We start from the raw sequence: 24,297 nt of genomic DNA, 5'->3' as shown, positions 1-24,297 counted from the left end.
TCCGCACGTACGCACGTCAGCCACGCGGCACCCACCATTGGCCAGCGTGCTCTGTACGGCGGAAGTGACCCCTGTGGCCCATTGTTTGTGTCGCTGTGGGCGCCGCCATTTGCTCTTCTGAGTCCCGCGCACGAGGAGCGTGACTGAGAGAGGGGGTGAGGAGGCAGCGCCTTGTAGCCTTCTCAGGGGTGTGTAAGGCCGCCCAGGGCGCTAGTGGCGGGGTGGGGGCTCAGCAGCCCGTGTCTCCTGGGCTGTTGTGAGCGCCAGGCGCCGTGTCTCGGTTGCCCCCAAGCGGCGGGGACACTCTCCGGTTCGCACAGTGGCTGTCCTGCCGTCTCTTCCCGCCTGCGGGCCATGGATCTGCCTGTGGAGAGGTGGGCGGCGTATGCGCGTCGGAGGTGGGCCTCGCTGGAGCCCTGTCTGCAGCGGAAGCTCGCTCTGGCAGTGCCCCTGAGGGACACCTTCCTCCTCTGCTTGCCTCTCTTCCAGTGAGTAGCCGGCTGCCCGCCCGCCCCCTGCCTTCCCCCTGGTAGCCAGGCCGTGACTCTGCGCTTTCGAACTCCTCACAGGGCCGCAGAGGAAGAATTTCTGCACAGACTGGCTGCGCGGAACTGGGTGGGGAAGGATCCGAGAGCTGCGCTTTTCTACAAGGAAGAGGGGAACAAGAGCTTTCACAAGGAGGAGTACACCGCCGCCCTCAGGCTCTATTCCAAGGTAGAGCCCGAGGGTTCGCGCAGATGGAAACGCGGCTGCTTTGAGGGGCCTTCAGCCTCAGGTTCATCTCCCGGTGGGAGGGTTTGATGTGGGGATAACTTTACTGGAACTCCACGGGAGTACTGAGGGGTTTGTGACTATTGCAACATGTCTAATGCAGTCCTGTAAGACCAGCAAGGAAATAGCATTCTGGGGTGTCCTTGGCTACAACAGTCATGAGAAGTTTTGTTCTGCATGGGCCCTGCACGTAGCCAATCGGTCTTCTTTAGTAACTGTTTTTCTGCTATAGCCTGATCCCATCTCTGCTATGGGCTTGGGCAAGTCACTTACTGCTCTTTGCTCAATCTGGAAAGGTGCTAAAGTGTCTCAACTCCAGGTGATTTTCACAGGAGCTGAGAATGTTCTTAAATATTCAGGATTGCATCTATGATCTCTGTGTTCTCTAGTTTCTATATATGTAAAATAAAAACATCTTCCTCACAAGGGTGTTGAGGCTTAATTTACAGAAATGCATTGTGATCCTTGGATGGAAGACTTTAGAGAAGGGCAAATTATGATTAATAGATGTTTAAAGCCAGAAAAGGCCTGTCTAATCATCTGTCTGACCTCCTACACAACACAGGCCATAGAACTGCATCCAGTAATTCCTACATCAAAGACATTCTTTTGTGATTAAGCTATCCTGTCTCTTTAAAAAGACATCCAATCTTGGTTTAAAGATTTCAAGTGATGGAGAATCCACCATGTCCTTAGGCAAATTGTTCCAGTGATTGATTAATCTCTCTGTTAAAATTTTGCATTGTATTTCAAGTCTGAATCTAGTCTAACAGAAAAAGTCCTGATGAAATGTTCTCGTGCAAGTACTTATAGACTGTGATTGAATAATCTTTTAACCAGATAATAACTAAATAGATTGAGCTTCTTAAGTCTTTTGCTGTAAGGCAGGATTTTCAAAGCTTGGGTAATATTTTTGCTCTTTTCTGAACCATCTCCAGTTTCTCAACATCTCTCTTTGAAGAGTAGGCATCAAAATCAGGAATAATATTCCAGTAATGAGCGACAAAGAGTCCTGTGGCACCTTATAGACTAACAGACTTGATTCCAGTAATGGTTTCACTAATGTAATCTACAGAGATGATAATACCTCCCTGGTCCTCTGTATTCCCCTGTTTATACATCCAAGAATCTCACAAGCCCTCCTAACTGTTATGGTGTGGAATAAAGATGGAAGAGGTCAAGATAAGCAAGATAGGGTAATGACAGATTGGGCATGAAAATCTCCAGTACAATAGTCCAGTGCTTGGCACATCACAGGTTGAATTGACTCTCTTCACCCCACTCCTCTCCCTTTCCCACCTGTGACCACACATATTTCATATCCGAGAAACCAAGCTACCCATAGAACATATACCAATTCCTCTTTCTCAATGTGGCTACTACTCTTTTTGGTCTTTGCAGGCAGTGTCCCACAACAGCCCAGAAATGTCATTGTGTTATGCCAATCGCTCTGCAGCCCTCTTTCACTTGGGTCACTTTGAGGTAAGTACTAGATTTGACAAAATCAAGGACTAACCAGCAGCTATTTGTTTTGAAAACTGGGTATAGTGAATCTAATAATGACAAGTATCAGAGGGGTAGCCGTGTTAGTCTGGATCTGTAAAAGCAGCAGAGAGTCCTGTGGCACCTTATAGACTAACAGACGTTTTTGGAGCATGCTCCAAAACATCTGTTAGTCTATAAGGTGCCACAGGACTCCTTGCTGCTAATAATGACAGTGAAGATTTGCAACTATTCAACTGTTTTATATGCTGTGCCATAACTTCAAAAAAGTGGCATGCTGTGTGTTTCTGATGGTGCCAGCACTGCATAATCCCACTATATGTTTCCCAAAATACGGCAGCAGTCAGGCTAGTTGAAGGTGTAAAAATGAAGTACCACTAAACTGGAAAAGGCCATGCCTCAGTGGGAGACCACTGCTCAACATTGTGTGCTCTTGGTCCAAATTAGCCTGAGATGGCATTTGGGAAGGGCTAGAGTAGTGTTTCTCTTTTGGGAATCTGAGTGGTGGATGATTTTAATCTGGTTTGTAATGGTTTTTATGGTATAATTTTAGTGGATGATAAAGGTGGCTAGGGCTTGGTGTTGTGTCCTTTGCTCTTTATACAGGAAACATAATATGAAGAAACCACATTGGCATAGTGAAGTCCAAATCACTGTATTTACTAACCGTATACAATGTGCAGCGCCTAGCTACATTTATACACTGCTGCTCTGTATTCCGGTGGCTTTTGAAATCTAAAAGAGAGGGAAAACCAGTACAGGGCTTACTAACTAATTAAAGCTATATTATCCAAATCCTGTACATTATACCTGGGATAGATGTTCCTGTGTTTATTTAAATCCAAATTAAGATTAATAAGGTAAAAAGTTTAAATACCAGAACCAGAGGCTGTGGTCCAATATGGTTTTAAAAGTGTTTCAAGCTACAGGTGCCTTTCAGAATTCCTTGGGAGTGTCTGCACTCTTTCTCTGTGTGGAATGGTCTCACTTTTAAAGTGGCAGGCACTGTATAAGCCTTTACTCTGACCCCTGGTCAGTCATGGACCAGAAATTTAGTTAATGCAGTTCTAAATAAATGAAATGTGCCCAACCTCAAGTGGGGCAGAAGAGTAAAAATCTCTTTCTGGCATTTTTCAAGGTCATTTAAAAAGCCTCTTACATTCACTTCCAGGATTGTCTAGAAGACATTGACAGGGCTGAAGCCCAGGGCTATCCAAACAGATTGCAGCCAAAGATCTTGCTGCGGAAAACTGAGTGTCTGCTTCTTCTAGGGAGATTAGAGGAGGCAGCAGGGGTCATCAGCAAGGTGGAGAGTAAAATAGCTATGGATCAGAGTCTGACTAGTACCACACGCCAGATTCTGCTAAGAAAAATCAGTCAACTTAAAGTAAAAGCACATGAGAAGGAGAGTAGCCCAGAATTGGTACCGGAAGCACTCAGCAAAACTCAAAAGGACTTGGAATTCTGGGAAGAAAATGGTAAAATTTCAAGTGCATTTTCATCTGTGAGCTTGAACTTTAACTCCTGCAGAGGACGTCATCTGGTTGCCACCAAAGATATTCTACCAGGGGAGAGCTTGGTGAAAGAGGAGGCCTTTGTAAGTGTGCTCAGCCCTGGGAAGAGCCTGTTGCTCCAGGAGAGTGCTGAAACAACATGGGATAGTAGGGTCACTAATGGGGACCTCCACTGTCATCGCTGCTTGAAGCGGCTCTTGGCTTCAGTGCCCTGCAGGGGGTGTAGCTATGCCAAGTACTGCAGCAAGAAGTGTGCACAGCTGGCGTGGGAGCACTATCACAGTACAGAGTGCCCATTAGGGGCACTGCTGCTCACACTAGGGGTCTTCTCCCATGTGGCCTTAAGGACTGTTCTAGTGGCTGGATTTGCAGAGGTTAGCAGCTTAGTGAAGCAGTTTCATGGAGATGACAAGGAACTTCACAAGGCTGAAGCCAGAGGTAAGAGTCAGGATGAGACACGAGATTCCACAGCAGACATGGAGGGTCTCTCTGAGAAAGCAGAGCCTTTGATTCGTGATTGTGAGGATGATGGACAGTATCGAGGTTCTTACCAAGCTGTCTTCAATCTTTTGACCCATGCTGAAAAGCACAGTCCTGAACATAAGTTCCTTTGCAGCCTGAGCATAGTAGCCATATGCAAGAAACTGCAAGAAGCAGATCTGACCATTTTGAGTCAGGGGTCATGTGAGAGCCAGTCCAGACTGAAAGCACATGTGCTGACATCTGCTGAATTGTCTCCGGAGCTGCAGATTCTGGGAGAGGCGATGCTGAGACATATGTTGCAGCTGCACTGTAATGCGCAAGCAGTGACCTCAATCCGGGAGTCAGGTCAGTAAGAAACTGTGTTCTTCTTCTCTCTTGTCCTCGTTGGATTGTCCTGTGGGAGGGATGTAGCGAATGGATGAGCACTCTTAGAGATCCCACTGCACTGGGTAAACTTTGTGTAAGTGTCTTATCTCACTAAAACCTCATCATCTCTTTTACAATGGAAACTTCCTTATTCTTTCCCAGTGGTATGCCCAGCACGGAATCATACAAATGTAGGGCTGGAAGGGACCTCAAGAAATCATGTCCAGCCCCCTGTGTTGCGACAGGACCAAGTAAACCTAGATCATCCCTGCCAGATATTTGTCCATCCTGTTTTTAAAAACTTGCAGTGATGGAGATACCACCACCTCCCTTGCAAGTCCATACCAGAGTTTAACTATCATTATAGGTAAAAAGTTTTTCCTAATATCTAACCTAAATCTCCAGGACTGCAGATTAAGGCCATTATTCCTTGTCCTACCTTCAGTGGACATGGAGAACAATTGATCACTATCCTCTTTATAAGAGCCCTTAATGTATGAGAAGCCTGTTTTCCAAACCCCCCCACCCCTCCCACCAGTCTTTTTTTCTCAAGACTAAATGACCATTTTTTAACCTTTCCTTCTAAAAGGTTTAGAAAATCTGACTTGTCATTTTTATTGCTCTCCTCTGGACTCTCTCCAATTTATCCACATCTTTCCTAAACGGTGGCACCCAGAAGTGGACACAATACTGAAGCTGAGGCCTAACCAGTGCCAATAAAGTGGTACAGTTACCTCCTGTGTCTTATACATAACGCTCCTGTATATACACCCTAGAAAGATACTAGCCTTTTTCACAGCTGCATCACATTGTAGATTCATTCAATTTGTGATCCATTATAACCCCCAGATCCTGTTCAGCAGTACTGCCAGCTAGCCAGTTAGTAGTTGTGCATTTGATTTTTCTTTCCTAAGTGGAGTATTTTGCACTTATCTTTATTGAATTTCATCTTGTTGAATTCAGACCAGATGTTTTGCTGTGATTAGATTCAGTGCCTGGAATATGAGCAAAGTAGGTCACTAAGTCTGATTTCATGATGTATTTGTCCCCTTTTATGTTGTGTGGTCTTTAGAGTCTGGAGCCAGTGTTGTTACAGAGAGTGAGCAGGTGCGCCTGGCCACAGCCCTCTTCCCTGTCACCAGCCTCCTGAATCATTCCTGCGACCCTAATACTAGTGTGACTTTCAGTGGGACTGTTGTCACAGTAAGGGCATCGCAGCCAATCCCAAGAGGGCAGGAGATTGTCCATTGCTATGGTAAGTTGCAGTCCCTTTCAGGAATACATAGGATACACAGGTGACCTTTTCACCTCTGCAATCCCTGCAGTATCATGGTCGCAAGGGTCACATTTCTAAACATGTTTGGAGTTTATCTCTGTTCTATCCACACATGCATGTGGGTGTGCCCAACCCTGCATCAATGACATCAGCATGAGACCTCCTACTCCTGCTGTTTGTCTCGTACAATCACTCTCTAGTGCATCTCAAGATGTGGGACCCACAGCTTATATCCCTGACATAGAGGCACTGGGCCACACCATCCCCTTCTTCACTCCCTTTGATTTCATTGCAAGGCCTCAGATGTGGGTGAGAAACCCAAAATGTAACAAGCCACGGATTATATGTTTCCTCTCAATCCATGGCAGGGTGGAATTTTAGTCTGTAGTTGGGTACCCAACTTCCCTGCTTTCTTAATATATTATCTCTTTGACTCATTATCATCCCTTTGTAGGGCCTCACCGATGCAGAATGGGGGCTGCTGAGAGGCGGCAACGGCTCCTTTGTCAGTATTTCTTTGAGTGTCGATGCCAGGCCTGCCTGGATGAGCTGGGGTCCAATGTCACAGGCACAGCAGCCACAGGGGATATATTCTGCTGTTCCAGCTGCCATGCTTCAATGCAGGTAACTGTTTCATAATCACAACTGTGTAACTTTTGAAGTGTTTTTAAAACTAAATATTCTCTGCACTCTGGCATTGTACTGTGAGGGCAAGGAGGGGATCTGAGTCCAGGGCCCCTGCTCTTGGGACTAGGCAGAAGTGAGGGATGGTCTCATTATTCTCTAGCAACCCCTTTGGAAGACTTGTACTTCTCCAGCCTGTCCAGAGGTCCCACTCAGTACTGTTTTCTCCCCTCACCCCCACAATCCTCTAGATGTTTGAAAACCCCTTAAAGTGTCTGTGCCCTTGCTCTCTGTAAGCCCTTCACAAAACCCATTTCTCAAGGAAGGTATATAAATTAAAAACAGTCCTACTAGGGCCCTAACAGGATGTGTGCATTACTTTCTCGAGCAACCACAAGATCATAGAATCTTTTCCCTAATCCTCCACCAACCTTGTGGTGGTCTCTTTTCCTGTTGTTCTAGTCTTGTCTTTAGATTGTAAGCTCTTAGGGTAGAGACTCTCTTTCATCTGTTTTTTGTAAAGTACCCTGCACAGCCATGTTGTTATTTTTACTTCTAAAACAGCTGTTGAGCCGTGAGTCTTCAAGAAAGAGGGAAGAAAAAGTGTATATTTTCTGTGAAGATTAATGGGGTGGTTCATGCCCTATTTTGGCCTTATCTAAGTGGACTCAGGCTGGCACCATTGCCAGGACTACTCCTTCAACTTTCTTCCAGAGCTCTGAAGATATGACATCAGCATACGGACAGGCCCCTTTGTTTAAAGTGTGGCTTGGAAACTGTGTAATAGCCTTGTAATGCACTACAGGGGAGTAGAGATACACAACTCTATGCTTTCTATGTGCAGAAATGATCGTAAAGGTGGCTTGGTCTAGATAATTTAGTCCTGCCTTGAATGCAGGTGACTGGACTAGAAGACTTCTTGATGTCCCTATGATTCTATGACTTCCACAGGGGGAAGATGTGCTTCGTTGTTCCAGTGGTGCTTGTACACTATTAGTTGGCAGGGACTACCTCCTACGCCAGTTATGGGACCTTCAGCTGCAAGTTCAAACAGCACTGGGACTTCTCAAAGACAAACAGCCCAGTAAGAGAACCAGCCATCTGTCTTGGACCTTGTTCAGTTCATTACATTAGTACAAGTAATCTTTACAGCAAGATCCTGGCCCCAGCCACCAGGTGGCAGTTTTGCCCAAGCATTTAGGTACTGCTGATATGAAGCTGGAATCTCTGGCAGCACAAGTGGTAGGCTGCTTATACTGCTGATCAGACTGGGAGGCTAAATTTCACATTTGCTCCACTGGAATATGAGGGAATTCGGGGAAATGGTAAAGGTTCAGGCCTAGACCCAATGTTTCAGAAGGCCCCCCTGGCCCCGGTGACCCTTAGGTTAGACAGACTTCAGACTGAAATAGAAATGGTGACCCAGCTAATTCTGCAAGAACAGCATATAAAGTCTAGGGCTAACTGCTCAAGGCTGGAGGGGTGGGAATAGAGTGGACCCGATCTCACTTCACAGATCATGGTTAACTGGCACCTGGAATGGGTTTATGTCTTGTGGTAAAGTGCTTTTGTTCCCTGGATTTGCAGATCAGGCTGTTGAGCTACTGATGAGGTGCCGGCTGGATGCTGAGAACTTCCTGTCTGCAGAGCACATGTTGGTGGGCAAGATTGAGGATCACCTGGCACAGGGTTATGCCACACTTGGTAAGATGTCTTCCTGTCCCCTCTGGGGTCATTTTCCTATGGCTGGCCTATTAAATCTAATGTCTGACTGGTCTGTTCCCTTTCTCACCTCCCTTCTCTTATTGCAGTCCACTAAACTAACATAGCAGAATCTTCTTAGGAATCTAGTTTTAGCCACAAGCTTTATTCCCAGCCATCAGGCACTGGCTGTGTGACCTTGAGTGCATCAGTTTCCCACTCTGTACAATGTGGATAATACTCCTCTGTAACTTCCTAGAAGGACTGTGACTCTTAGTTCACTAATCAAGTATCAGAGGGGTAGCCGTGTTAGTCTGGATCTGTAAAAGCAGCAAAGAATCCTGTGGCACCTTATAGACTAACAGACGTTTTGGAGCATGAGCTTTCGTGGGTGAATACATCTGAAGAAGTGGGTATTCACTCACGAAAGCTCATGCTCCAAAACATCTGTTAGTCTATAAGATGCCACAGGATTCTTTGCTGCTTAGTTCACTAAGGTTGTAAAGTCCTTTGAGCTCCTTCCATGGCAGCGGCAATAGAAAGGGAGCTATAATAATCCGTTCTCTTTTTGGCCAGGAAAGTGGCAGGAAGCAGCGAGGCACCTGCGGTGCAGCATTCAAATTGTGGAAGCTCGCCATGGACCGTCCAGTGTGGAAACGGGTCATGAACTCTTCAAACTGGCACAGATCCTCTTTAATGGGTAAAGAGCCCCATTCCAACAATCTCACCTTTCATTCTACAGCTCTTCCCTTCTTTAGTCCATGTGTCTTGTGTCTCTGAGATGGAGGTGTGGCAGAAAGTCCTTGGCATCATTAGTCCCTTTGCAAGATGTCTTCCAGGACTGCTGGATGTTCTGGCAAAGGGGAAACATATGCCCTTTATCCAGGATGAGGGGGAGGCTGTGAAGTATTTGGATCAAATGAAAGTTTCCTTCAGTTGGCTAGGGAGCCATCTCGTGTTCCTTTTGGCATCCTTCCCACCCATTCCTCTGTCCCACTCCTGTCCTATCACCCCCTTTCCTGTTACTTCTTCTCTGGCATCCCAGGTACCATAGAGTGTGTAGACCCCAATACTACAGTGCTGCTGACACTTCCTTTTAAAGTGACAGTGCCTCAGATGCTTTCTCTTCTTGTCATTGGCCAGCAGATCCCATTACTTTTTTTGTAGACCCCTATTTTATCAGTATTTCTGGTTTAACTGTCTCCCACCTTGGCAAGAGTGGCAATAAGATAATACGGCCGTTTTTCCAAGGGTGAAGCACTTTGAGTTCCCTGGCTAAAACAGTGGGCATTTACCTGATAGCACAGGTGCCAACTTTTGTCAGCTCCGGTGGGTGCTTATGCTCCCCCCCCCCCCCCCCCGGCCCCATCTCAACTCCACCCCTGCCCCAGAGTCCCCGCCCCAACTCTGCCCCTCCCTGCCCGTATTGGATCCCTCCCCAAATCCCCACCCTGGCCTCACCTCCTCCCCCAAGCCGCTTGTTCCCCGTCCCTCCCAGGCTTGCCACGTGAATCAGCTGTTTTGCAGCGCAAGCGCTGGGAGGAAGAGGGGAGAAGCAGGACCCAGCGGCGCGCTCAGGAGAGGAGGCAGAACGGAGGTGGGGGTGGGGTGGGGGAGCTGCCGGTGGAGCAGAGAACCCACCAATTTTTCCTTGTGGGTGCTCCAGCCCCAGAGCACCCACAGAGTCAGCGCCCATGCCTGATAGTGATGGGATGTGGGGGGTGAGTCCTACCCCTGTGATCAGGGAATTTCTGTCTCAGTGAAAGAAGGAAGAGATGCCTGAGTTGTCGTGGCTTAAGGGGAAATGGAGGACAGGATGAAGGGTGCTGAATGAATGGCTTCATCAAATGTGCTGAGGGAAGTTTGTCCCCTAAATCTTTCTCACATTTCTTCCCTCCGTACTTCAGATTTGCAGTGTCCGAAGCTCTGTGCACAATTCAAAGAGCAGAGACAGTTTTGTCTGTGCACTGTGGCCCTCAGAATGCCCAGGTCCAGGAGCTGCAGGAGATGAGAGCCTGTCTGCTGGAGCTGCCCAGAAGCCTCCTTCACAGGGTGGAGTGACTAACAAAGGAAGCTGGAGTGCTGCACTCTCCTCAGGAAGTTAAGCTCCATGTGGCAGGGCAGGGCCTGGCTACAAGCTGAGTGAGCTCTGAAATGTCCGTGGGGAGGGCCAGGGAATGAAGCTGATCACTGCTGAAATGGGAGAGGACACCACTGGGGTACTGACAGAAGGGCTGTCTCATAGAAATGAATGTTGCTATAGAATTTCTTAACATGCTTTTGAGAAAAGCATTTGAGAGCCTATTATGCGTCTTTCTGAAGTTGTGGTTCTTCCCTGAAGGGTTAGATGTTGGCCCTATGCACACAGCACCCCCAACGCCCACCACTATTGTTTGCTTTTGAAAACTGTGAAGTGCTTGCCTGTCATTCAGCACACCTATTCCTGCAAACATGAGACAAGGGGCTGGACTGAGGCAGGCAGCAGGCTGGGAAATGTAGAGCCACAGGATGCAACAGAAGTTGGGCCAGAACAGTGGGGCTCACCACAGGGGACACATGGTGACGTTAGAGGAACTCTGGGAAACTGGTATGGGGACCGAATGCAAACCAAACCAGGGCCTGTATTACAGGGGAGAACACTGCGGCGCTTTGAGTTGTTCGTGGCAAAAGCTCTTTTATTGCAGCATGTAGGCATAAGATTTGCAAGTTTGACTGTGCAGCAGAGCATGAACCCAGCATTCTTCCCAGTTACCCCAGCCTTTCTGGAGGACTCTAATATTGCAGGCTGCTGTCAAGGGAGCTAAGTGCTCCTAGGGTCCAGGATTTTGCCAATAAAGAGGAGGGTTCCCGTGGTGTCATCCCGCAGCACAAATAGGAACGGTCTGTCTAGATGGTAGTCGAGGGGGAAGGTCAGGCGAGCAGCATTCTCTACAGGGTTTGGTGTGGATCTTGCCCCATCTTCATTTAGTTCCAGGACTGCCTTGTGTTGCACATGAGAGAGTTTGGTGGATTTGGGAGAAATCTTGCTGAAGTCAGGTGATGTGAAGAGTGACTGGAGCCCTGTAGGAAAGGAGGAAGATTCCATTAGCTGGGAAGAAGGGGTCTTCTGGGAAGGTAAGTGGACATTGCTGCAGATTGAGGCCGTACTACCAGTGCTGCAAAGGGGAGGAGTCATAGGTAGGGTTGCCAATCCTCCAGGATTGGTCTGGAGTTTCTAGGAATTAAAGATGGTCATGTGATGAAATCTCCAGGAATAAATCCAACCAAAATTGGCAGCCCTAATCATAGGGCCCATTGAGCTCATCGGGGGATGGTGGGAGTGGGCCCCAGGCAGAACCTATGTGAGAGATGAAAGCATGAACTGCAGTTGTCAATGAAGTCCATACATATGACAGCAGGACCTAGCTTGTGACCATTGACTGCTTGTTCTCAGGAAGCTGAAGGAGCAGCTCTGAGCCCCAGCAGCCTGCAGAGGGCCATTCTGTGTACATACTCATCTCCTGTAGTGTGCTGCTAAGTGCCTCCTCAGAGCTCAGCTTCAGCCTGGGTATGCTCAGCACAGCGTGAATGGTCTTCAGCTCCCTGTCTATGTCACGGACAAACTCCGAGGTGAGACTCTCCTCAATCAGGGTCATGTTCTGGGTCACCTTCTGTGGCAGGAAGAACATAGCACTGACGCCGCCTGTCAGTGGTAGCTGGGCAATCTGGAGGTGTAGTAAAAAAAGACAAGGAGTTATCTCTAAACGCACCAGCAGAATCTCCCAGTGCCAGCTGTGGTCTCTGAACCTTGGATGGCCAGCCAGCACTCCACCTACCAGGTTCTTCCTTCCCACCCTGCTTATCTGCTATACTACAGGTTCCCCTTGCCCCTCCACAGTACAGACTTCTGCCCTAAACCCTGTTCTTCCTGCTGTGAAAGGAAATGCAAAATGCAACATTTTTCCTGTGAGAATCATACTGAATTGCAGTATGTGAGGGAGCAGAATTTTCAGCTGGAACTTTGACCCCTATACCGATGCTGTGCTATGCACAGTCCCCAGTTCTGAGAGTCTGACCCAGGGCCAGCCCTGCCTAGCTCACTAGCAACTTTTCCAGCTATTTCAGGAACAGCCTTGATGAATTCCCAGAAGCAGCACGTTCCCTCCCCTGTCAGAGGGAGGATGCTTACCAGAGGGTGGAGCTCCATTAGGAACAGGCTGGAACCACGTGGTAGAGCGAATAACTTGCCACTTTTTGAAAGGCAGCGAGTCAGAGAGGAACTTCTACCAGAGCCTATCCTTCCCTGCAACCTATCCCTTTCCTCCCTGCCCAGCTGGGGCAGCTGTACAGACTAGAGAGACCTTTGTGCTACTTAGAGCTATAGTTGCTTGCCATATGATCATGGGGATGTGGAGTTCTCTGAGCAAACCCAAAGCTCTCTGCCCTGGTGTAAAGAATAAGAGTTACAGGAGTTTGGTGGAAGGGGCAGAACTCACCCTTTAGTCAGGGGAGAGCTAGTGAGTAAAAATGGATCTTTCCCTAGTCTAGGGCAAGGTGATTTTGCACAGGGGCTACATTCTCTTTCTTGCTCAGTCCTTCACCTGACCTTGCAGTTGAGTTCTGAGTCGAAGCCATATCGTAGTATGGCTTTGGGGTCCGACATCATGGGCACCTTCACAGATCTGTCTTCATCCAGGTGGAAGTCCTGCGGCATAGTCTTTGTGGGGTCAAACTTGGTCCCCCACTGTCCTATTTTTAAAAATAAAACAGGAATGTTCAGAAATAATGGGAAAACCTAAGACCTGGGTGTGTAGCCAGTGGAATGGTATTGTGGTTTCATACATGAAAGAGCCCTGCTTTAGGGGATTGGTCTTGGAGGATGATAGAGGTCAGAAAGCCAGTTACAGGGATCAGCTATACTTGCAACTTTGTCTTACTGTTACTGTTGGCTCGCTAGTCCCTTCCATCCCATCTGAGGTTTGGCCAGATTGGACATGAAGTCAGCTGACATGCCGGTTGGGTGGAGGAGCCGCTGGAGAGAGCTGATATTTTATTTATGTACTTATAAATACATAACTATTTTATACTTTATATGCATAAATATAAGTGGTACTGCTAATCTCCACCTGTGTATTTGCTCATTGTTGACTCTCCTGGCCAGGGACGGTCTGTACCTGTTTGAGGAGCACTCAGCACAACATGGCCCTGAGCCTGACTAGGCCAAGAGCTGCTCTTGTAATATAAATACTTGATGTCTGGATTCCCTAGAACAGCTGCCCAGTATCTCCTGTCCGTGGAGAGAGGTGGTGTGGCAGGCACAGTCCCATCTGCAAGCTTGATGAATCTCCTTCCATTGGGCAGGACATTCTGTCTTTCATCCTTACAGGCTTTCACGTTCCTCCTTCTCTGACCCCTTTTTGCAAGCAGGTCAAGACTCAGCTTCCTGTGAGTAGTGACTCCTCCCATGGGGAAATTCTTTCCACATTCATCAGGCATCTGTCTCACCTCCTTTACTAAACTCACAGTAGAGAATCTATATCCATGTGTTCAAAGAAGTTTCTTCCTGTCACTCTGTCTTTCTGCCTACCTCTTCAATGTGCCCTGGCCAGAATGTGACCTTCCCTCCTGTATTTTCTGGCATGCAACTAGGAGACACCTCCCCACCCCCAATGAACGACGGTAAGCTCTTACCTTTGAAATAAGCTGCCCCGATGAGGAAGATGCTGATGCCTCTAGGTATCTCCTTCAGGAATTTGACAATCTTTCCCTTGGTCTGTTGTTGCACCCAGTTGTTGATGTCATGAAGGTCTGAATGGGCATTGCCAGTCAGCAACTTGGGCCGTGCCCCATAGGACTTCTCCAGCTGGCTCACAAACCCCATTTTCATTCTCAGTTCTGAGAGGCAGAAAGACCATTACTGTAGCCTACTCCCTCTATCAGAGACGAAATCCCAAGGCAATGAGGTACAGCTGAAGGGCTGTCAGTGAGCAACCCATGCCCTTTCCTGACATGCTTACAGATACCTAAGCCCTAGTCTTCTAAATACCCATTGTTGTGATGCACAGGCATGTGCAAACCCCTAGAGAGGCTGACTAAAGCTGTGTGGGGAACTGATGTATTTATCTAGTCTCGCAGCCGCATCCTATGCTGTAGTCTGCCAAAACCTTCAACTAATGGGTAAAGATGGGTGATGAGAATTGAATGGCCTCCTGTAGCTGCCACACTTTGGTGTCTGACTCTAGCCCTGCCCCTATACTCCTTACATGATTACAGCATATTGAGGAGCTTGGATCTTCCTCAGGCCATCAGGTTGACGGGGAAGTGGGAGATTTTAGCATTCTTATCAAGATGGTCTAGAGCAGAGTGAAACTTGGCATTTTAACTGACTCGGAGGGGTCAAACAGTCCTATATGATCTGTCTTCCAGGCAGGGGCTGATCATTATTGTAAAGTGAAAGATATAATCAAACTGTATCTAGAACTGAAAATACATCAGATGGCTCCTGGGAGGTAGGCACAGCTGCGGTGAGGCTTAGGGAGGAGATGAAATTATCAAAGCAAGTTCTTCATGGGTCCCTTCTGTGCCAGCAGCTCTGTTGCCAAGTGCCTGTTGACACGTCTTTGATTTTAATAAACATTTTCTGCTCTTTATAGGGACCCCCAAGATTGTTACTGCATGGTGCAATCAGCACAGGGCAGAAGCAGGTGCTTAGGCTCCAGACACAGCTGTGTCCTGTAACTGAAGCCATTGGTGCCTGTGACTGTTACCCATCCATTCTGCTCTGCTGACTGCTGCTCAGGGACAAAAACAAGATTTATGTAGGCAGGTGAAGAAAGGTTTTTACTTCTCTCCACAACAATGCGGGTGGCACTTCTTAGGCCCTTTGCAGGTGCAGTGATGCTAGCCAACAGCTCCTTGTAGGTGTTGTGGACCTCAGCCTTGTTAAGCAGGTCATAGAAGAGAGTACGAGAAATCAGGTCTTCTGTTCGCTCTCCAGCACCTGCCAACCATAAATAAAGGAGCATGAGGTCCCCCCTCCAGCCATGCGCAAGAATGCATGAGGAGGAGGAGTAGGGACTCACCTAGTAAAAGGCCAGAAAGCGCGGTAGCTACACTGAAGGGTGACAGTAACACATTGGAGGTGGGAGTCTTGCTCGACTGCTGGCGATACAGGTCATAGCCAAAGTTGGAGACTGCAGCTGCCAATTTGTTTACAGGGCTTTTGTAGAAGGGATCTTCCTCCTCAGCTGCCTCTGTGTTGCCTCTTCCAGGGGTACCAGAGTCCTTGCAGGCACAAGAAACACTTCTTTAGAATTGCTATGCATCAGAAGGCAAGAGCAGTATGATAGCCAGAGAACTGTTCACCTGCAAAGTGCTATACAGACATTCCTCTTCAAGCTGGGGAAGTACTGGCCTTGTCTTACCGTTGGGAAAACAGAGGGTCACACAGTATGTCATAGGCAGAGCTGGGAATAGAACCCAGACCCTCCTGCTGTACCTACTGGAGATTCCACCATGCTTTTACCTGGGCAGAGCAGGACTTACCTTTCCCCATGTCATTGCCCATGATGGTCCTAGGTTATCCTTGGCAGCTCTGGAGGATGGTGCTTAATATTCCCATTTAGAATTTTAATTTTGGAAGTTTTATGCACCAAGTTTCTCACTCTCCTTGTCTTGTTTTGTATCTCACTCACCTGCTCTGCAGCCGAGTCCTGAGATCTGCTAGGCGGGGCTAGGAGCCCTAGCCACAGAAGAACAACCAGAGTCTGCATGATGGAACCTAGAAAGGCAGAACACAATAGAGCTGTTTGCCCTAGTCAATCTGCCTGCTCATTTGTTCCAGCTAGCTCCACCTGCTACACCTAGCCGGAACTGCATGTGCATCTAGTATGTATCTCTGCAGCAGGACCTGCTGTGCACAGCTGATCAGTTGCAAATCCTCAGCGTGTGGCTTCTTCAGCTGATTCAACTCTAGCTGCTTTGAGGTTCTTGAGAGTGGGGCATGCACATTTGTGGACATGTGGGCAGGTGTGCCTGTGCCCAAAGCAGAGGTAGAGATGTGATGCAAGTCACACTGGCTCTCAGACAAGACACCAGACTCTAAGGCCCTGAAAGGTACTAGATCAGATCAGTGCACAAGAGACTCTTCTTGCTGCTTTACATCCCGTGCACTCAAAAAGGCGATAGTCATACAAAAGCAGCAAGTGCAACAACTAGCACTGGATGAAATAAAATAAGTCAATGGACTACTGCTGTTGTCCTGAACACGCACATACCCCCTGCCCAGCCCTCCAATTCACTTCCTAGCCTCAGTCTTGCTCACTGAGTAGCCCTATCCTTAGAGGATTACTGGCTGCATGAGCAACTTACTACCACTCTGGCTCCGTAGCTGATTAAATAGCAGCATTGATGGGCTCCAAACGGAGTCCCATTAACTCTTCCTACCCTAAATGCATATCATGGGGTAGAGAGGAGGTAAAGGACAGGACTGGGCTTACTCAGGATTCCTGATAGAAAAAAACCACCAAGGTCCCTAGGGCCACTAATCCTGTTCTTTTTCAGAAATCCAATGTTAACTTCTCTAGTGTCTGCATAGGAGGATTCTGTACAATGATGTGTCTGGTCCAAAGGGTAGTGTTACCCAAACTTTCATCCTCAGTAAATTAGAGCTATTGCAGGGATGTCATGTCCCTGAGGTCAGATGCCACAGGGGCTGGGTGAAAGCAGTGTTTATACAAATTCCAAAGAAATTAAAGGAAGAGCGCTTGTATTTAACTAACCCCTGTGATCTCGCGCAGCTAGAGGAGTAGGAGCCTGCACATGTTTCAGATTAAATGCAGCTCTAAAGCAAACAGGGCTGTTGGTAGAATTGCAGACTCTGAAAGCCACGTGTCCACAATAACTACAATTCAGGGACCAGCCTGTTCAGGCAGAGGATTCCCCTACAAGAAAAAGCTCCCCTAGACCCTCTCTCCATGGTAGCAGTTTTGCTTTAGGAAACACTGTGCCTCTACAGCATCCTTTGTTAGTCTCAAAGGTGCCACAAGTACTAGAGTTCTTTTTGCAGATACAGACTAACACGGCTGCTGCTCTGAAACCTACCAAAAGAGATTCCTCTGTAGCATTGTTTCCGCTTACAGCAGACATGAAACTGGCTATGCAGTCCAATTTTGCAAGACTCATGGATTCTCTCCCTGCATCTATGCTCAGACACCACCCCCTACCCAGGAGAGCGGTATTCTGGATTTCTTTCAAGTGCAGAAAGTATGCTCTGACTGGAGCTGCTGTACTGGACCAAAGCAATGTTAGATGGTGTGAGGGTGGATGTCATTCAGGGACTTTTTGTTCCTGGGAGAGTGAGCCTCATGGTGAGGATTTCTGAGTAGGCCTGTCTCCTGTGGAACATGTGAGCAGAGAGATTCTGGCTGGATGCTGCCTGAGGATGCCTGCTGCAAGTAGATTCTTCACCTGGCTTTCCCATTATGCCTAGTATGAGAGGTTTGCTCTGGGCTAGACATGAGATGCGGGTTTTCCAGGAAGTGTGGTCTTTTCTCTGAAAAAAAGGCTCTACAATACTCTGCTCCTAACTGCTCTGTGCTCCTGGGAGCATGAGAATGGAGAGTGCATTCCCAGATTTTATCATCTTTGCCAAGATTGTCACCACCCTCATATTTTGCAGGCTTTGCCAATAAGTGATTTCCATTTTAGAATGACAAAGCCCCGCTGAGCTTGAATAGGCCTGAACATCTGGATTCTATTTGTTCAGTTATGATGCACACAGCCAACACTGCAGATAGAAAAAGTCATTGCTGGAGCAGAGCTGGGGTGATTTCTAGCGTAACTTTAAAAATCTATAGGTGTGTTTAAAAAGAAAGGAAAAGATCTAGAGCATGCAATCTATGATGTTAGACTCAGAAAGAGCAGGTTGGGAAACAAGCTGAGAAGATACTTTCAAAGCATGAATTGTCCCATCCCTGGATCTCTGCAGCTCTGAAATAAAACAGCATTCTCCCAGGCTAGAGAGTTCTGAAGGTCTCTAACTATTTTTAAGCACATTTGAGTGTGGGATATCTCACAGCCACCCCACCTATGAAGTCTGTTTCTCTGTATTGGGGGGTGTCTCAGAGCACCTCACCAAGAGGGTCTGACTCAGTTTTCTGCTGGACTCAGTTTCTATTGCAAAGAAAACTAACTGCAACACAAGTGCTAATTGATGCAGAACTGTAACCCCCTGCCCATCCATGCTTGATCCTCAGAGCCTGCAGGAGGGACCCTTGTTCCCAAGCACACTTCTGGTCCTCAATCCCTCCAGGAGAAGCCCCATGACCCCATCTGGTGCCCAGGCCCTCTGGGAGAGTCCCCCATTTCCAGCCTACTTCTGTTTCCCCGGAAGGAATTCTTCACTCCCCAGGCCACACCATAGCAAGGACCATCACTCCTGTCTCCCAGGCCCTGCAAGAGGGCCCCCTCCCCCGGGCTTATTCCTGTGCCCTTCCCATCATTCTGGATACTCGCATTGCTACTAGCTGTGGGCCAACAGGTCTGGAAGCAGGGTGAATTGCTCCTTACCTCAGATTCCTCTCAGCCAGTGCTGTCCTTTGTTACCACCCTTGAGAGTCTGGATAGCATGGATTTTATAACAGCCACATCTGCTTGCTTTGCTGCCTGCCAGCAGACTGCCCCCAAGCCCAGCCTTCTGCAGGCTTCAGCTTACACTTCCCAGGGCTCTCTTAAAGTGGTCTGCTCTCATTTTTTGATCCTGTGATTGTCACTGCATTGTGCTGGCTTTAACCCTGCACTTGATCCAGCTCCCAAAGCAAATGCCCATTATTTGAGAAACAGTCAGTGGTTAAAGCACAAGACTGAGAACCAAGTTCTCTGGCTTCTATTCTGTGCTCTGTCACAAGCTCCTTGTGTGACTTTGAGCAAGTCAGCTCCCGTCTCAGTGCCCTGACTTCCCCATCTGTAAAATGGGACTACTCCTTCCCTACCTCAGGGAGGTATAAAATACTTGGTTATGGCTGTGTGGGAGCTGTGGGAGCATCATTAATATAGCAGCAACTTTAATATTTAACATAGCAAGAACCTCTACCCAGCAGCAGGATCCAGATATTGATTTAAAGCAACTAAGGAGAAAGGACCCAGGAGTGGCTCTAGCCAAGATGCAGGGTCAGTATTAACAAGAATGACCTAATATGAAGGAGAAGTGGGATGGGACTGTGGCTGCAAGTAGCTTGTCTAAAGGAAAATGCTGAAAGTGTAGTGAAGGCAGCTGTACCAAACCCCACATTTGGGATTGTCCTGGAATCTATCCTTGCTGTGCCGCAGGCCTTACCCTCTAGGCAACGAGAAGCATAAAACTGATTTATTCATACATGCACTCATCGCCTGCAGGCCCTCAGCTGATGGGAAGAGGGGATGACTGGAGACCCACATGAACCGCAAACCAGCATCTTTGTGAGCTTGAAAAGCAAATCATCCCATTTGGTTTCTTGTGGGTTGGTGCTGCTTCATTGACCATGGCCAAGCGAGAAAAATACAGTCTTTCTGAGCAGTAATAAGATGAACAGTTACAGCCTTATGTGGAAACTGCTTCTGGACTTGTAAGCAGTAATCTGTGGAAATAAGCTTGTCCCTGTGACCCCTTCTGCATTCACCCGAGGCTGAGTGACGCTGGTTGTTGGAGATTAGCAGTTGTCATTTCCCATGTTTTTCTCCACTTCCTCTTCTTAATGTATGTGTTTAGTACTAAAATGCTCCTCGTGAAAGGCTTTGGGCTGATTCTTACTAAGGCCTTGTCTACCCAAGAAAGTTGCACCAGTTTAACTATAGGTGTGATTTTTAACCCATGCAAAGGCTGTGTGAACACACCTATTTTGCTTTAGCTAAGTCAATTAGTCCTTTCCTATGTGGAGAGTTGCATCAGTTTAACTAAAGTTGTGAGTTTAAACAAACTTAGTTAAACCAGTGCAAACCCATGTGGACATTTTATTTTGGTTTGAGTGGCTTATTTTATTTCAAATAGGGCATATTCTTTCTGAACAGCATTAGGCTTTATGTCATGGACATTTTGTATGTTTGATATTCATATGGATTTGCTATAGTGAAGAAATTCAATAACATTTCAGATATGCAAGTTATCAAGAAATATTAATTTAGTGATGGCTTCACCCTATGGGCAATTGTTTTCAGGGCAGAGGTCCTGCACCTACATGGGGGAACAGAAATTTGATGATAAAGGGCTTTTCAAACTAGCAGAAAAAGTTATAGCAAGATCCAACGGCTGGAAGTTCAAAAAATTCAGACTGGAAATAAGGTATAAATTTAACACTGAGGGTAATTGACCATTGAAACAGCTTACTAAGGGACATGGGAAATTCTCCATCACTGGAATTTTTTAAATCAAGATGGGATGTTTTTCTAAAAGACCTTCTCTAGTTCAAACTGGAATTAATTTAAGGAAGTCCTATGGCCTGTGTCATACATTTGAGACTAGAAGTTCTTCTTCGAGTGATTGCTCATATCCATTCCAGGTAGGTGTACGTGCCGCGCGTGCACGTTTGCAGGAAACTTTTTACCCTAGCAACTCCAGTGGGCAGGCAGGTCGCCCCCTAGAGTGGCGCCACTATGGCACTAGATATATACCCCTGCCGGCCCGCCCACTCCTCAGTTCCTTCTTACCGCCGTGTCGGTTGCTGGAACTGTGGAGTGCGGCTTGCTGTCCTCCACGTACCTAGCTCTCCTGTACTTTGTTTGTCGTCGGAGTTGTAAATAGTTCATAGATAGTTTGATAGATTAGTTAGTTAGTGTATTGTATATAGTTGTTTAACGTCGCTCGCGGGTGGGCCATTGCCCTCCCCGGCACCGGGCCCATGTCTGGCTCGCCGGGCTTCAAGCAGTGCTCGGCATGCAAAAAGCCGATGCCTACTAGCGATCCCCATGACGCGTGCCTCAAGTGCCTGGGGGAATCGCACATCAGCGAAAGTGCCGCATTTGCAAGGCCTTTAAGCCTCGCACGAAGAAGGAGAGGGATCAAAGGCTCCGCACTCTCCTCATGGAAGCGGCTCTGACTCCGGCACCGGCGGGTCCGGCACCGGACTGCGCCGGCACCGGCAAGACTCCCTGGCACCGACCATCTCCGGCATCGGGAGCAGACTCACGACCCTTGGCGTCTGCAACACCATCGACGCAGGCCCGAGTGGAGCGCCCGGCACCTACCTTGGCCGCGGCACCGCCTGCAGGGCCACTGTCGACTCCGGGCCTGGAAGGTCCGTCGAGTCCAGCCCCTCCTAGCTCCCCCTTAAGATCAGGGGTAGAGCTCCTCGTACCATCTACGCCGGAGACTTTTGCTTCGGCACGGGACTTGATCGCGCTGACGGAGCCATCGCAGCCTCAGACGGCACTCCCGAGACGGGTAACCTCCAGGGACAAGCCGATGCTACGAGCGCTGTCTCCAGAGTCCCGGCACCGATCACCCCGGAGACGTGAACGCTCACGCTCGGGGCGCCGCTCGCAGTCCCGGCACCGTTCGCCCAGGCGGTACCGGTCGTACTCGCGGCACCGATCGGTATCTGCACAGTCCCGGTCTGGCTCCTCTCAACGCCGGCACCGAGACTCTAGGAGCCGTTCACCTCGACCTTCGGCTCCTCGGTCGACCTCCCGGCACCGAACCGGTGGCAGGTCCCGATCCCGGTCGACCTCCCGGCACCGCGCCGGTGGCAGGTCCCGGTCTCCAATGCCATCCCGGCACCGCGCTGATCGAAGGTCGCGGTCCCGCTCCCGGCACCGACATCGCTCCAGATCCCGCTCCGGATCTCGGCACCGGCTACCACGCCATTCCCGATCCCGATCCCAGCACCGATACGGGTCGCGGCACCGACCCTCGGCACCGAGGGGAGCGTCAGAGTCGGCGCACAGAGGCGCCTACCAAAGAGGCTCAGCGCCTCCGTGGCCTTCTCGGGAACCATCGGTGTCTTCCCAGGCTGACAGTGCCTATGCCTTGGGCCAGGACAAACACTCGGCCCTGTTCCAGGACCCTCCACCACAGGAGCGAGGGCCTCAACAATGGGGGTTTTGGACCCCATGGGCGTATTGCCGAGCCCAGGGTCCACAACACATTACCCCCCGCCCTACGGGGGAACGCAGGCCACCGGAGGCGACAATGTCTAGACCCCCTCCCTCCCCGGAAGCAGACGGCAGGTCCAGCCATCAGGACCCAGAGCTCCCTCCAGCCACGGAGGTGCAGCCCCAGATGGAACCCCCCGTGGACACTCTGTTGCCGGGGGTTTCCTCATCGTCTTCACCGGATGAGGCGGTGGCGGGTACCTCGTCCTCCAGCCCTCCCCCGCTGGATCTTAGGGCTCACCAGGACCTCCTCCGACGGGTGGCACAGAACCTGGACTTGCAAGCGGAGGAGGTGTCTGAAATCGAGGACCCAGTGGTGAGCATCCTCTCCGCTGATGCGCCCACCAGAGTGGCCCTGCCCTTTATAAAAACAATCCAGGCCAACGCAGCTAACATCTGGCAGTCACCGGCCTCCATCCCTCCGACCGCTCGAGGGCTGGAACGGAAGTACATGGCCCCCTCGAAGGGCTATGAATACCTATACGTTCACTCGACACCCTGCTCACTGGTGGTCCAGTCGGTGAACGACAGGGAGCGCCACGGTCAAGAGGCCCCAGCGCCCAAGTCAAAGGAGGCGAGATGGATGGACCTCCTGGGCCGCAAGGTCTATTCGGCAGGGGCGCTACAGCTCAAGGTCTCAAATCAGCAGGCCCTCCTCAGCCGCTACTCCTTCAACTCGTGGGTAGCGGCAGGGAAGTTCGCAGAGCTCTTGCCACAGGACGCCCGCCAGGAGTTTTCCACCATCCTGGATGAGGGCAAGAAAGTAGCGAGGACATCGCTACAAGCCTCTCTAGATGCTGCCAACTCGGCCGCTCGGACCCTGGCCTCCGGGCTCACGATGTGCCGAATCTCCTGGATGCAGGTCTCTGGCCTCCCACCGGAGCTCCAACATACGATCCAGGACCTCCCCTTTGAAGGCCAGGGCCTGTTTTCTGATAAAACAGACCCCAGACTCAAGGACCTCAAGGATAATAGGGTCATAATATGGTCGCTGGGGATGCATACGCCTGCGACGCAGCACAGGCCATTCCGGCAGCAGAACCAACAGCAGCAGCAGCGACCATACCCTCAGTTCCGTCCGCGGCAGGACCTCACTAGGCGCCGCGGCAGGAACAACCGCCGCAGACAGTCCGGTGGCCAAACGGGGCAGAACCAAGGCTCCGCCAAGGCCCCTCCGGGACCTAAGCCTTCATTTTGAAGGTGCGCCTGAGGACGCAGTACCAATTTCCCCTCTGGATCCTTTCCCGCAGTTTTCCAACCATCTTTCTTTTTTCCTCTCGGCGTGGACTTAAATAACATCGGACCGTTGGGTTTTGCGTACGGTGCAGGCCGGTTATCACCTGCAGTTTTCTTCGCCCCCCCCCCTCCCACCCACCATCCCCGTCCCTCTTCAGGGACCCCTCTCACGAGCAATTCCTCCGTCAGGAGGTGCACACGCTCCTCGTCAAGGGAGCCATAGAGGAGGTTCCAGAGAGCGAGAAGGGCAAGGGGTTTTATTCCCGCTACTTTCTAATCCCCAAGTCCAAGGGCGGCCTCAGGCCCATCCTCGACCTGCGTGAACTCAACAAGTATATGGTGAAGTTGAAGTTCTGTATGGTATCCTTTGGAACCATCATCCCATCCCTGGATCCCGGAGACTGGTACGCCGCCCTCGACATGCAGGACGCTTACTTCCACATATCCATTGCCCCCCAGCACAGACATTTCCTCCGCTTTGCAGTCGACCGCCAACATTATCAATTTGCGGTCCTCCCATTTGGCCTCTCTACGGCCCCGAGGGTGTTTACGAAATGCATGGCAGTCGTCGCACACCTTCGGCGTTGCCGCATTCACGTATTCCCCTATCTGGACGACTGGCTGATCCGAGGCACATTGGAACCGCAGGTCTGCGACCACGTCCGCAGAATCAGCAGCCTCTTTGCTGCCTTGGGCCTCATCATCAACGTGGACAAGTCT

General features: G+C 49.4%; 4 protein-coding genes across 6 annotated transcripts in view; 2 read left to right on the top strand and 2 right to left on the bottom strand.

Annotated features, from left to right (window-relative positions):
* Window positions 1-117, bottom strand: part of RPA1 (replication protein A1) — a 47,395-nt gene extending 47,278 nt beyond the window's left edge. The window contains exon 1 of the mRNA XM_030536266.1: window positions 36-117. Within this exon, the coding sequence (XP_030392126.1) occupies window positions 36-38 (3 nt within the window). The 5' untranslated portion in view covers window positions 39-117. The remainder of the gene's footprint in view (window positions 1-35) is intronic.
* The window catches only part of LOC115636335 (protein ABHD15-like), a 575,307-nt gene that overhangs the window by 509,770 nt on the left and 41,240 nt on the right, over window positions 1-24,297 (top strand). The window contains exon 1 of one of the 3 annotated variants that reach the window (XM_030536293.1): window positions 11,277-11,352. The exons of 1 other annotated variant lie outside the window; for it this stretch is intronic. The gene's annotated coding sequence lies outside the window, so the exon portion shown is untranslated. Of the gene's footprint in view, window positions 1-11,276; window positions 11,353-11,764; window positions 11,848-24,297 lie in introns of those variants that run through there. One more of the 3 variants, XM_030536292.1, reaches the window with a different exon arrangement.
* SMYD4 (SET and MYND domain containing 4) lies at window positions 118-10,530 on the top strand. Its single transcript, XM_030536259.1, has 10 exons — window positions 118-488; window positions 570-714; window positions 2,173-2,253; window positions 3,446-4,616; window positions 5,710-5,892; window positions 6,368-6,537; window positions 7,489-7,621; window positions 8,125-8,241; window positions 8,815-8,938; window positions 10,146-10,530. Exons 1-10 carry the CDS (start codon window positions 355-357, stop codon window positions 10,297-10,299), a joined length of 2,412 nt encoding a protein of 803 aa, XP_030392119.1. The 5' UTR covers window positions 118-354; the 3' UTR covers window positions 10,300-10,530.
* On the bottom strand, window positions 10,636-19,092 carry SERPINF1 (serpin family F member 1). Its single transcript, XM_030536296.1, has 8 exons — window positions 18,787-19,092; window positions 15,912-15,997; window positions 15,300-15,501; window positions 15,062-15,217; window positions 13,909-14,112; window positions 12,824-12,966; window positions 11,732-11,942; window positions 10,636-11,298 (listed from the first exon to the last, which is right to left on the bottom strand). Exons 2-8 carry the CDS (start codon window positions 15,987-15,989, stop codon window positions 11,039-11,041), a joined length of 1,254 nt encoding a protein of 417 aa, XP_030392156.1. The 5' UTR covers window positions 15,990-15,997; window positions 18,787-19,092; the 3' UTR covers window positions 10,636-11,038.

This window comes from Gopherus evgoodei, chromosome 17 (assembly GCF_007399415.2).
Source record: "Gopherus evgoodei ecotype Sinaloan lineage chromosome 17, rGopEvg1_v1.p, whole genome shotgun sequence".
Lineage (NCBI taxonomy): Eukaryota > Metazoa > Chordata > Testudines > Testudinidae > Gopherus > Gopherus evgoodei.
The sequence above is the reverse complement of the archived record's forward strand: the minus strand, read 5'-3'. Positions and strand labels throughout refer to the sequence as shown.

Excerpts from the sequence above, each read along its gene's own strand:
- SMYD4 (XM_030536259.1), top strand. The coding sequence starts at position 355 with ATGGATCTGCCTGTGGAGAGGTGGGCGGCGTATGCGCGTCGGAGGTGG. Across the intron at positions 489-569 it reads CTCTGCTTGCCTCTCTTCCA|GGCCGCAGAGGAAGAATTTC; the intron begins GTGAGTAGCCGG and ends AACTCCTCACAG. Across the intron at positions 8,939-10,145 it reads GCACAGATCCTCTTTAATGG|ATTTGCAGTGTCCGAAGCTC; the intron begins GTAAAGAGCCCC and ends TCCGTACTTCAG.
- SERPINF1 (XM_030536296.1), bottom strand. The coding sequence starts at position 15,989 with ATGCAGACTCTGGTTGTTCTTCTGTGGCTAGGGCTCCTAGCCCCGCCT. Across the intron at positions 15,218-15,299 it reads GCTTTCTGGCCTTTTACTAG|GTGCTGGAGAGCGAACAGAA; the intron begins GTGAGTCCCTAC and ends TATGGTTGGCAG. Across the intron at positions 14,113-15,061 it reads CCGCATTGTTGTGGAGAGAA|AACTGAGAATGAAAATGGGG; the intron begins GTAAAAACCTTT and ends TCTGCCTCTCAG.